The 13,329-nt window shown below is 43.4% G+C and overlaps 1 protein-coding gene across 1 annotated transcript in view; it reads right to left on the bottom strand.

Moving 5' to 3' along the window:
* cnksr2a (connector enhancer of kinase suppressor of Ras 2a) overlaps positions 1–13,329 on the bottom strand; it is a 514,839-nt gene that overhangs the window by 71,866 nt on the left and 429,644 nt on the right. The window contains exons 20-21 of the mRNA XM_067992723.1: positions 8,216–8,316; positions 6,246–6,756 (exon numbers count right to left, since the gene is read on the bottom strand). Of these exons, the coding sequence (XP_067848824.1) occupies positions 6,246–6,756; positions 8,216–8,316 (612 nt within the window). The remainder of the gene's footprint in view (positions 1–6,245; positions 6,757–8,215; positions 8,317–13,329) is intronic.

Here is a 13,329-nt window from a genome sequence, read left to right as displayed (position 1 = left end):
TCAGTGTTTATGATAATCAATGTCATGATGCCTACGATCTAAAACCGTGGCATTTGCTTGTCAACATACAATTCTGGACAACTTTAAAAAAAGAAATACAAAGATAAAGCTGAATAGACATTCGAGATAATTTCCTCATCTTTGTGAAAGTTTCAGATAATGAAAAGAAGGAAATAAAATCTTCTACAACTGAAGGAACATTAAGAGCATTTAACTGTTAAATGATTCCAGGGATTTTGCCTCCACTACTCTATCAAGAAGTCAATTCCATGTATTCTTGATATCAGTCCTAAATTTACCCTTCACTAGTTTGAACCTGTGTCTCCTTGTCCTACTCTTGCAATTTAGTTTAAAGTGATTTTCCAGATTTACCTTTTCTTTACATTTATTATCTTATATACCTCAATAATATCACCTCTCAGGTATATCCTTTCAAGGCCAAGAAGGCCAATGTTCTCCAACCTTTCCTCATAACTCAGACCTCTAACATGAGGAATTACCCTACTGGCTCTTTTCTGCACTGTCTCCAGTGCTTGAAGATCTCCCTTGTGCCTCAGTGATCAGAACTTGACATAGTACTTAAGGTGTAGTCTTTCCAGACTATACAATTTGATCTTGACTTCTTCTGACTTATGTTCTACTGTTTTTGCTGGCTTTGTTGAAGGCTGCTCTGCATTGGCATGTTGAGTGTCGTGCCTATGAAAACTCCTAGATCTCTTTCAATTTTATCCGTAGCTATTAAAGCACCATTCATAGAGTACCCATTTGCTGCCCATTTTCCTTCGTAATGCAGTACTTTACAAATGTCTGCATTAAATTTCACCTGACATATTGGGCCTGATTTTAGCAGGCCTGCGGGTTTCCGGCGGGTTGGGTTTCGGGAGCGTGGTCAACACGCTCGGAGAAATTAGTGGGTTGCCCGCGCGATCGTAGCAGGCAACCCACTAATAGGAATCAATTACCTGCTCCTCCAGGGTCCGTGGCGCTGGCCTGCGCGTCGGGCGGGCTGCGCATGCGCAGTACAATCTGTCAGCTGGAGGCTCTCTAGTTAAAGGGGCAGTCCTCCACTGACAGATGCTGCAACCAATGGAACAAATTGCAGCATGGAGCAGCCCAGGGGGAAGGCTGCTCCCAGTTTAATGATGCCTCACCCCAGGTATCATCAGATGGGGTGAGGAGGAGGGGGAGGACACAGATCTTCCACCCGGCGGTCGGGAGGAAGCGGCCTGCCTCTGCCACCAAGAAGGCCTGGCTCGAGGTGGCAGAGGGGGTCACCTGCGCCACCAACATATGGCCCACCTGCATACATTGCAGGAGGCGCAGCAATGACCGCAGTAGGTCAGCCACAGTGAGAACACGAAGTCTTTCCCCTACACTCCGTCTGCCACATCACTGCCCCCACCCCACATCTCCTTCGGCACTGCCAACACTACTCTGTCACATGACCCTTCATACCCACTCAAACCCCATCCTCATCTTACCTCCACCTACTCACCTCGCCAGTACTCATCCTGCCACTAACACGCAACCCAATCCTCATACAATCTCATTGCTCCATCCCATACTCACCCTCTCGTGCATCTCCCTCATGGCCAGCCTCACTCAACCTGCCACCACCTGTGCTGCAGCCACAGGGCATGCATCACATATGTGCAGTAGGCAGCGTAAGGCAAACGTGTCGTGAGCATGAAGGGGGTGCACAAGGGTGTCTGAGGGTTTGTCATGGGTGTTACCTATATTGAATTTCAGAGCAACAAACAGCACACATTATATTGCCACCACCACTGCCACGTCTCCGCGAATCCTGTCCGCTGTGTCCAATAATGCCCGCTCCTGGGTATCACTATGAGGACCCACCACTGATGCCACCCATCGTGTTACTGCAGAGTAGGTGCAGGTGTATTTGCAGGGCTCGTCCGCGCAGACGACTGAGAGACATCGGCGGTGTAGCCGGCTGCACCCTGGAAGGATGCGGAGGAGAAGGTGTGGAGGGCAGTGGTGACTTTGACAGCGACAGGTAAGCAGTTGGTGCTGGTGCCAGCCAGGAGCAGCTCGGCATGAAAGAGGCTGCAGATCTCCACGACTACATGTCGAGCGAATCTGAGCCTCCCTGTGCACTGCTGCTCGGAGAGGTCCGGGGAGCTGCGCCTCGGTCTGTGGACCCTGTGGCGAGGGTAGTGCCCTCTGCGATGCGTCTCTCTCTGCGGTAGCCCTCCCTCCTGCTGTGCAGGTGGGCGTGCAACAACACCGTGTTGGGGGGCTCCACGTCTCTGCGGCGGACGGCGTGGACTGCGAGGCTGCTGGGGCTGGTCATTTTGTTCGTCCTCCGAGGGTTTCCACACACCACCCATCTGGCAGGTGTTGGTCTGAGGGGTTGTGCAGGGTAGGTGGGTGGTTCTTCGGACTGGGGCTGCGGTTTCGTGTCGGTCTGTCCTCTGGCTTGGGGGGGGGGTGGTGGGGGGCAGGGGTTGCCCTATGTGACGTGGTGGCCTCCTGCGTGGGTGAGGGCTCTCCCCCGTGGAGTGCACCTTGGCACCTGCCAAAGGCTGCAACACGCCTGGTTGGAGAGAGACTGTTTCACCCAGTGTGTGAAACTCACTGCCTTGAACCTAAAATCCCACCCTTCCTCTTTTGACAGCTGATTCAGCTCATTAACTGACCTCAACAAGCAAGGTAAGTACACTCAAGTGGAACCCCGCTGGCTTTAATTGCCCGCGGGATTCCCACCAGCGGGGCTTGCGCGCGCAGCCCCGCACGTCAGCGCGGTACCCGGAAGTGGCCGCGATTTCGTCGCAATCCGGTCACGTGACCGGATATCGGGATTTTCGGGGCCCCCCCCCGCTGGAAACCCGACGCCAAAATCGAGCCCATTTTGTCCAACTCATTCTATAATTTCTGAGCTATCATCTTAGTTTGGTTTCATCTGCAAATCTGACCACTTTGTACTGAGTTTTGAATCCAAGTCATTGATGTAAATCAGAAACAGTAGTGTCCTAACAATGATCCCTGAGGCACTCCACTCAGCACTTCCCCTACCTTGACATAACTCATCTAACAACTACCCGTTGTTTTCTACCCATCAGTCAATTCCTTATCTATCCCCTAGATTTACCCTCAACCCCCACAGTGTTGAATTTAACGAATAGCCTTTTGTGTGGAACTTTTTCAAATGTCTTTTGGAAGTCTAGGCACACCACACAGTTGGGCTTTCCACAGTCCACTTGGGATGACACTTCCTCAAAAAAGTGAAGGAGATTGGTCAAGCAGGATCGTCCCAATCTGAATCCATATTGATTGCTGTTTACTGGGATGATATTGTACAGAATAATCCTCAAGTTTACTTCTTATAATTGATTCCATTATTTTACATGGGATTGAAGTAAGGTTGATGCTTCTGTAGTTACCTGCGTCTGTTTTGATGTCCTTCTTTAAAAATGGGCACCATATTAGCCTGCTTCCAATCTACTGCCACCTCCCCAATGTCCAGTGACTCTTTCATAATGTCAGTGTAGTAAACTTCAGCAGTATGTCTGCACACACGTGGGGGTCTGAAAGCACTGAATGTCGCCAACCTGCACCTATTGATCTCTCCCGATTTAAGATAAGTGAGATGTGCCTCTCAAGGACAGAGTGTATACTCTATTAGGCAAGTAGAAAGTCACACCTGTGTGGATATCTCAGTAGCTTGGTATAGAGACTTGGACAAGTGTGGATTAATAAAGGAAAGCCAGCACGGATTTGTTAAAGGCAAGTCGTGTTTAGCTAAAATGATTGAGTTTTTTGATGAGATAACAAAGAGGATTGATGAGGGCAATGCGGTTGATTTTGTGACTTTCAAAAGGTGTTTGATAAAATGCCACATAATAGGCTGGTCAGCAAAATTGATGCCCAAGGAATAAAAGGGGCAGTGGCAGCATGGCTACAAAATTGGCTAAGTGACAGGAAAGAGAGAGTAGTGGTGAACAGTTGTTTTTCGGACTGGAGGAAGGTATACAGTGGTGTTCCCCAAGGGTCGGTACTCGGACCACTGCTTTTTTTGTTCTATATTAATGATTTGGACTTGGGTATGCAGTAACACAAAACTTGGAAGTGTAGTAAACAGTTAGGAGGATAGTAATAGACTTCAAGAGGACATAGACATGCTGGTGGAATGGGTGGACACATGGAAGAAGAATTTAACGCAGAGAAGTGCGAAGTGATACATTTTGGCAGGAAGAAATGAGGAGAGGAAATATAAATTAAATGGTACAATTCTAAAGGGGATGCGGGAACAGAGAGACCTGGGGGTATATGTGCACAAATCTCTGAAGGTGGCAGAACAGGTTGAGAAAGCGGTTAAAAAAGCATACGGGATCCTGGGCTTATGAATAGAGGCATAGAGTACAAAAGCAAGGAAGTTATATTGAACCTTTATAAAACACTGGTTCGGCCACAACTGGAGTATTGTGTCCAATTCTGGGCACCGGACTTTAGGAAAGATGTGAAGGCCTTAGAGAGGGTGCAGAAAAGATTTACTAGAATGGTTCTAGAGACGAGGGACTTCAGTTACGTGGATAGACTGGAGAAGCTGGGGTTGTTCTCCTTAGAGCAAAGAAGGTTAAGAGGAGATTTGATAGAGGTGTTCAAAATCATGAAGGGTTTAGATAAAGTAAATAAAGAGAAACTGTTCCCATTGGTGGAAGGGTTGAGAACCAGAGGACACAAATTTAAGGTGATTGGTAAAAGAATCAAAAGCGACATGAGGAAAAACCTTTTTACGCAACAAGTAGTTATGATCTGGAATGCGCTGCCTGAAAGGGTGGTGGAAGCAGATTGAATCGTGGTTTTCAAAAAGGAATTGGATAAGTATTTGAAGGGAAAAAAGTTGCAGGGCTACAGGGAGACAGCGGGGGAATGGGACTAACTGGATTACTCTTATGAAGAGCTGGCAAAGGCTCGATGGGCTGAATGGCCTCCTTCTGTGATGTAACCATTCTATGATCCTATGACCCGTAAGCAGGATTGTTAGGAATTTCCTTTGAGGGTCTCTCCTGATTGGCCACTCTAACTTGAGCAGAAACCCCGGATAGACCATAAACAAGGTTTCTATTGACCTTACTGTGGCCAGATAACAGAGTCCCCGAGGTAAATCGCGTTCAATTCCAAATGTGTCAGACACCTGGCTAAACAAAGGAATCAATAAAAAGTGATTTCCATACTTCTGATGGAATAAAAGTTGTTTTTAAAACATGGTGCATAAAAAGGATAGTCAAAATTGAGATGCAGTAAATATCTCTACAATAAAAGCTCACAAGTTATTGAGCCAGCTTCACTTGTGGAGGTATGTGTTATATTTCATGACTGGTCATTACACAGCTTTCCTTCACCACGCAGGAGTTAGAAGCATGATAACTTTGTGGCTACAGTGAATATATATATGCCTTCACGGCCCTGGTACATTCAAGAATCCACCCTGTTTACCAGCTTTTCCAAAGTGATCATATTGGTGAAGGCATGCACAAGATAGTGAAGTTTTATAAACAAATGAGTGAGCAATTATAATATAATATATAAAATAAAAACAGAAAATGCTGGAGAAAGAAACAGAGTTAACCTTTCAGGTCGAAGACCTTTCGACAGAACCATTTCAGATTTCCAGCATCCGCAGTATTTTGCTTTTGAGTGAGCAATTATCCTTTTTTTCCCCTCAAGTCTCACCAAATGGATTCTGGTCATGGAAGTGGTTACTTTTTGGATTAGACTGTGATTCATACAATATGTTAAGGGAATTAATGAAAATCTGTGAATTCGGTTTGTACATCAGCTGTATGCAAATATCAACTGCAGCTGCTGTTCAGGTGCTGAACCGACTGTTCTCTGGTTTGCCCCAGATTAGCCACCAACACCTGCATAAGACTCCGCAAAGGAACTTTCTTTGTGGGTTATGTGTAGCTAAATTGTAAACCTGTTATAAAGAAGGGGCTTACAACTTTTCTTTTTAAATACACCTATGCATATAGAGGAAATAATCCACTCCATGTGGTTTTATGGCTAAATTCAATGGAATTTCAATTCTATATTTAATCTAACTGATTCTTTGCTGGCAGAGCACCTAACATAATCTTAGTGGTTTTAAACATTACACTCTGGTAGAAACTTCCATCGTTTAACATGCTGTAAGTTTTAAAATCGATAACTGCAATTGAGATTCACAAAATTGTACTTTTTTTTTATTTGAGTTTTTAAGGATTGTATATGCTCCTTACCTTTTTCCTCTTGCTTTTCTTCTTTAATGTCTTGTTTCTGAACCAGTTCAGCCTGAGCTCCAGGGGCACAGATTGCGGAGCTCTGACAGGAATGACTGAATCCACCATCTCGAGGTAGTGTGAAACTGCGCTGTTTCCCTCCTCCACCGTTTATTCCTGGCCATCGTTCACCCTCTGCTAATGGGAAAGGTCCATAGTGATCCTGGATCTGGCACCTCTGAGCTGGTAAAGTTGACTGTCTCCGATGTTCTGGTGTTGGAAAGCCCGCTTCACAAAACACAGAATCCTCAAGAGGAAGAGTCTGGAGATAGTGCAGCCCTGAACTGGTCAGTGGAGTCTCTATTAGATCCTGCCATGAACGTCGTTCCCAAGCCCCTGGTTTACGTACGGGTGACTCAGTACCTCCTGAATGTTCCGGTCGGAATTCTTCATGAGATGAATGAGATTGAGAGGTCTCCGTAGAGGACAGTCTGTTATGCTTGGGTTCAAGGTATGGACTAGCACAGTTCACCTTAAAGTAATAATATAATAATCAGTAAGAAAATATAAACATTGATTGTGGTTTGAACATGATCAAAATATTAAGAATAAGGCCACATCACTCATTTCTCAATAACTGCTTTCACTTACCAAAGAGGATTATCATCAAACGCTAACCTAATGAACACAGTTTTAATGCTACTACATATCAATTGTTAGATCTTTTGAGGAATTCTGAAATACTTTTACTTGTGCAGTTCTTTCACAATGTTAGAGAATATTGTAAGGATTCTAATCCAGACTGGTAGCAGATTGAAGGTCACAAGGTGGGAGAGGGGCAAGATTTTGTAATTATCTTTTTTACGAAATTAAATTTGCTGTGATTTGATGTTCTATTACCAAGTAATTTTTGTGGTTTACAAAACTAGAAATTAATCTGATCAGTAAGAAACGCAGGTAATGAAATGGTTGTTAGTCCTGCATTTAGCTACGATGGTCAATTTATATTTGGTCAGCAGAACCCTTTCAGTTCGATGCTGAAAAACACATCAAAAAGTCATCTCCTCTTGGTTCCTATTCTTTGGTTCTTCACCATTTTATTGGCTGAAATTGATTGATGTTGGAGCTGCTTTTTAGTTAAATAGCAAATTTCACAGTTGCTCCCACCTGCAAAATGGACATGGGAAACATTAAACAGAATTTAAAATATTTTAAATTTAGAAAAAACAGTAAATAAAGATAAAATAGGTAGAACAGACTTTATTTTCAAAAGGGTCCATCAGTTGGAAAAAGAGTAAAAATGCAGTTGAAAGAAGGAGAAAAATAGAAGGAAAAAAGATCAGGATGATCCCAAGTATTTAAATGTTTTTAAAACTGCATTTAATGTATATTGAAGTTGACGGTTAATATTACAGTATTAAAGCAATTCCTGATGTTTGAGTACATGGATTATGGTAATATTAGTGGGTTTTTTTTAGTGTCAAGGTCCATGAATTGAAAGTTTACGAACTTAGTTGATTTAAGAGAGGGAGGAAACTTTTTGGACCTGCCAGCAGGCGAGGGGTTAATTAACTTTAATATACATTTATTCACATATCTATGTAAATGATTTTGAAGTGGGCATTCTGACTATAATATTAGCAAGCTGCTACACCCAAAACATTCATAGAATGTAGGTCAGCCTTTATCTTCAACAGTTTGACCAATTTCATTGACTAAATGTGCACAGTCCAGTTATGTCCATTTGGCAACTACTAACTAAACCCCAAATTAATTTTTGGGTCCTACAGTGAACATGCAAATAAATTGAAAATTAACATTTTTCCCAAGCTCATATTATTCATACTTTCTACTCTGAATGACCTGATCAAGTTTCTTTGCTATCTCTGGGTGTGAGTGCAGAGACTTGTAATCAACCAGGAAGTATGCAGAAGCAACAGATATCATTGTTCCTGCTACAACACAAAACAAAACTACATGACAAAACTCACTGAAGGCGGTCGAGGATAGGTGTCATAAGGAGGTGGCGGACTCTCTTGCTTGGGTGTGGATGGGGTATCCGCATCCTCTTGTTCACTTTCACTCCAATAATCTATCATGGTAAAAAAATTAATTGCTAAATAAAACACACAGTGACATTTAGAATTACCCATACACTTTATCTGCTTTCTGGTATAGTGCATTTCACCAAAGCCCCAGTGTTTTACACATACATTTCCAAGGAAACCCATTCAATCTAGTGTATAACAATTTATTTAAGCACTGGTTTAGCTAACTATGTACATAATGCAACATTCACCCTGCAGATTGCTTATATTGGTCACAGTTCTGACACCAAGCAACTGTTGTGAACATGTCGTTAAGATCTGCACCCACGTAGTTTGCAGCAATTTGTTGGGAATTCACTATTCTTAATCCATGCATCATACACAAAAAAAAAGAAAAGAAACGCACTGAGCAGCAAATAAAAGCGCATGGAATTGGAGATAACCTTGTGAAATGGATCGATAATTAGTTGGCAGACAGGAGACAGAAAGTAGGGATAAAGGGTTCATTTTCTGATTGGCATGATGTGACAAGTGGTGTTCCCTAGGGATCTGTACTGGGGCCTCAGTTTTTCACCATGTATATTAATAACTTGGATGAAGGAATAGAGAGCTGTATATCCAAGTTTGAAGATGACTCCAAGTTAGGAGGCACAGCAAGTTGTGTGGATGGGAGCAGCAAGTTACAAAGGGAAATAGACAGACTAAATGGACAAAGTTGTGGCAGATGGAGTTCAATGTGGGGATGTGTGAGGTCGTCCACTTTGGATCCAAGAAAGACAAAACGGAATATTTTTTTAATAGCGAGACACTAGGAACTGTGGAGGAGCAAAGGTATTTGGGTGTCCATGTACACAAATCACTAAAAGCTACTGCAAAAGTACAATAAATAATCAAAAAGGCTAATGAAATGTTGGCCTTTATCTCAAGGGGACTGGAATACAAAGGGAAAGAAGTTATGCTTCAGTTATGCAGAGACTTGCTCAGAACGCATCTGGAGTACTATGTTCAGTTTGGGGCACCACACCTCAGGAAGGATATATTGGCCTTGGAGGGAATACAACACAGATTCACTAGAATTATACTGGGGCTTATAGGAACCTAGGAACAGGAGTAGGCCATTTAGCACCTCGAGCCTGTTCTGCCATTCAATGAGATCACGGCTGATCTGTGACCTAATTCCATAGACCTGCCTTAGGCCCATACTCCTTAATACCTTTGGTTAACAAAAATCTATCAATCTCAGATTTAAAATTAACAATTGAGCTAGCATCAACTGCCGTTTGCGGAAGAGAGTTCCAAACTTCTACCATCCTTTGCGTGTAGAAGTGTTTCCTAACTTCATTCCTGAAAGTCCTGGCTCTAATTTTTAGGCTATGTCCCCTAGTCCTAGACTCCCCAACCAGCGGAAATAGTTTATCTCTATCTACCCTATTAGTTCTCCTTAATACCTTGAAAACTTCGATCGTATCACCCCTTAATCTTCTAAATTCCAGGGAATACAACCCTAGTTTGTGTAATCTCTCCTCGTAATTTAACCCATGGAGTCCAGGTATCATTCTAGTAAATCTACGCTGCACTCCCTCCAATGCCAATATATTCTTCCTAAGGTGCGGTGCACAGTACTCCAGGTGTGGTCTAACTAGGGCTTTGTATAGCTGTAGCATAACTTCTATCCCCTTGAATTCTAGTCCTCTAGATATAAAGGCCAGCATTCCATTAGCCTTTCTGATTATTTTCTATACCTGTCCATGACATTTTAATGATATATGTACATGGACCTCCAAGTTTCTTTGGACTTCCATTGTTTTGAGCTATTCATTTTAGATCCAAAGGAGATGACCTCACACTTGCCTACATTGAAATCCATTTGCCACAATTTTGCCCATTCACTTAATCTATTAATATCTCTCTGTAATTTTATGCTTCCATCTACACTGCTTACAATGCTACCTATCTTTGTGTCATCGGCAAACTTGTATACGTGCCTCTCTATCCCGTCATCTACGCCATTAATAAATACAGTGAATAGATAAGGGTTAATTAACGAACTTAGAGGGTTAATTAATGAGGACAGGTTGCATAAACTTGGCTTGTATTCCCTTGAGGATAGAAGATTGAGGCATGATCGAACTGAGGTGTTTAAAATTATAAAAGGATTCGATAGGGTGGATACGGAGAATCTATTTGCTCTGGTGGGGGTATCCAGATCAAGGGGTCACAATCTTAAAATTAGAGCTCGGCCATTCAGGAGTGAAATCAGGAATCACTTTTTCATATAAAGGGTAGTGGAAATCTGGAATTCTCTCTTCCAAAAAGCTGTGGATGTGGGTCAATTGAAATTTTCGAGACCAAGATTGACAGATTTTAATTAGGTAAGGGTATCAAGGGATATAGATCAAAGGCGGGTAAATGGAGTTGAGGTACAGTTCATCCATGATCTAATAGAATGTCAGAACAAGCTGGAGAGACTGAATGGCCTGCTCCTGTTCCTATGGTGCACGATTTACATTGGCAAAATCATGCTGTAAATTCTGCACCTATTCTGGTTTTAATGATGTAGTACAAACATGGCATGATATTGACCCTTGCAACATAGACATTTATTTACTGAGTACAGTAAAGGGTTATGTTCTCCATTTTGACCACAACAAATGCTGGTCCTTTTATTGTTCCTCTAATTGGATTAATTTAACACCTCATTTTTCACCAATTACCACAGTGAACATCCAATTGGGCTTGTTTAATAAGGATTTACATTTAAATTGCAATCCTTAGTTTTACGAGGGGAGAGAGGTGGGCACTAAGGAAGAAGGTGAGTTGAAGGATGGGTGGGGGGAGAGGCAGTCATTGGGACAGGTTTCCAGGAGGCTTTTGAAACCAACAAGAAGTCAAGTGGAAAATTGTTCTTTTTTTTACACGGCCCAAATTCAATAGATTTTTTTTTGTTGGTCATAGAACTAGCTGAAAAATTATATTTCTGCCATAACAGTATTGATATTGTAAAAATATTCCTTAAAAAGATCTGCATTTTGCTATAAGATGAATATATTGGAATCTACCAGTTGGGGCTCCAGAGCAGTGGGGGTGGCAAGGGCTGGATGTAGGTTAGGTTGCCCACATCACCAAGTTCCCGATCTGAATTGTGATGCTGTGAGGAATTCTTGAGCCGAGGACAGGTGCCTCCCCAGGGAGGAAAAAAGGGGGAGAAGAGCAAGAAGGAGCATCGATTGAAAGCCTTTTGACACTCTGTTTAAAGTAGCATCAGTGCAGGTCTGGGATCAGATCAAAGCTGCCTGGCCCCCTCAGCTACATGTGGTATGAGCCCAAAGGAGAAAATGCATAACAAGAAGTGAACCAATGTTGGAATTTACAAAACCTGCATCAAGTAGTACAATAAAATACATTATTACAGTATTGTATCCCACATTGTCTCATTTCCATAGTAAATCATAATCCTCATCAGACATTACCACAAATTGATTTCTAATGACTAAAACAAAACTCACGAGCTTGTGGCAAAATTAAATAAACTTTTGGTACACACAGAACACAGGACAGGAGAGGGGGGGGGGGGGGGAGATTGGGAAGCACAGTGGATCAGAACATTCATCTTTCAATTGGGACCTACATTTGAATTAGTCCAAACTGATGTAGTAGCACCACTGTTCTGAGCCTGGGCAAAGCCCTGTTCTATACAACTTATTACCAGCCTTAAAGTTGTTCCTCACATGCTAACTAATGGCTTAGCTCCCTTACTCAATGCAAGTCCAATTACGTGTGACATTTGTCCTGAATTTACTTGGCTCAGTATTTTGCTCGGAATGAAAACCTAGTGTAGTGCAGCTCATATCTCTCACCTTCATATGGGTTTTTTTGACCCGTGAACCCAACATCAACGTCTCTGCTAACTATTAACTACCGTCCCATCTCCAATCTCCCTTTCTGCTCCAAGTCCCTTGAATGTATTGTTACCTCCCACATATGTGCTGACCTCTCTCGCAACTCCCTTTTTAAATCCATCAAATCAGGTTTCTGACCCTCCCAAACCACTGAAATGGCCAGAACTGAAGACACGAATAGCAATTTCTATGCCTATTTCTATCCCCATAATGTCACGTGCCTCAGTCCTTACCACAGTCCATGTACAACTGAAACCCTCATTCATGCCTTTATCAAACTAGACTAAATTACTCCAATACTCTCATGGCTGGCCTCCATAAACTTCAGCTCATTCAACAATCTGCTGCCCATATCCTATCCCATACCAAGGGCTCAATTTTGAAATGGTGGTGGGTTTGCAGCAGTGGGGGGGGGCGGGCGGTGAAGGTACGTGTGGCAAAACCCGCATAAACAAAACTTACCGTTTCCAATGCGATCGCAATGAAATTGATGGTGATTAAAGTTCTTTCTAGGTTTCCCGTCCGGCAGCCGGCCTGATTGACAGACTGGTTGCCAACAGGAGCTGCAACGCGGTGGGGGGAGGAGAAAGAGAGAGCGCGAGACGTCATCCAGCGCTGGAACGGAAGACGGGTGGGGGAAGAGTGGAAGATCGGGGGGGGGGGGGGGGGGGAGGGTGAGGGGAAGATCTGGGGGACATCGGGCGGGGTTGAAGAGGGGGAGATCGGAGAGGGAGACACGGACATCGCATCAGGGTGGAAAGGTAGATGGATTTTGTGCAATGGTTTTTTTCTTTAATTTATTTTGATTCTTTTTGCCTGATCCGGTTTCACCAGGCGTGAATCAGAAGCCGTGGGAAAGCCGCCCAGGTAAGTTAAAAATTGTTCTAACTACCTAATATGTCACAAGTGCTTTAAATACCTCAATGAGGTACATTTGGCTCTTTAACTATCACCTCGCCAGCTTTAATTGCCGTCGGGACTTCTGGATTCGGGATGCCCGTGCGCACACAGGTGTGTCCGTGGGGAACTCAGAAGTCGGCGGGTTGGATCCGGCCTCCAAACCCGCTCTGCATTTCTGCAATTTTCGCAGCCCCCCCACCCCCAACGCAGCCACAATTTACGTGTGAAATCGAGCCCCAAGTCTCACTTGTCCCTCAC

The sequence above is a fragment of the Heptranchias perlo genome, chromosome 11 (assembly GCF_035084215.1).
Source record: "Heptranchias perlo isolate sHepPer1 chromosome 11, sHepPer1.hap1, whole genome shotgun sequence".
NCBI classification, from domain to species: Eukaryota; Metazoa; Chordata; class Chondrichthyes; order Hexanchiformes; family Hexanchidae; genus Heptranchias; species Heptranchias perlo.
Note: the sequence above shows the minus strand (reverse complement) of the source record. Positions and strands in the feature narration are given on the sequence as shown.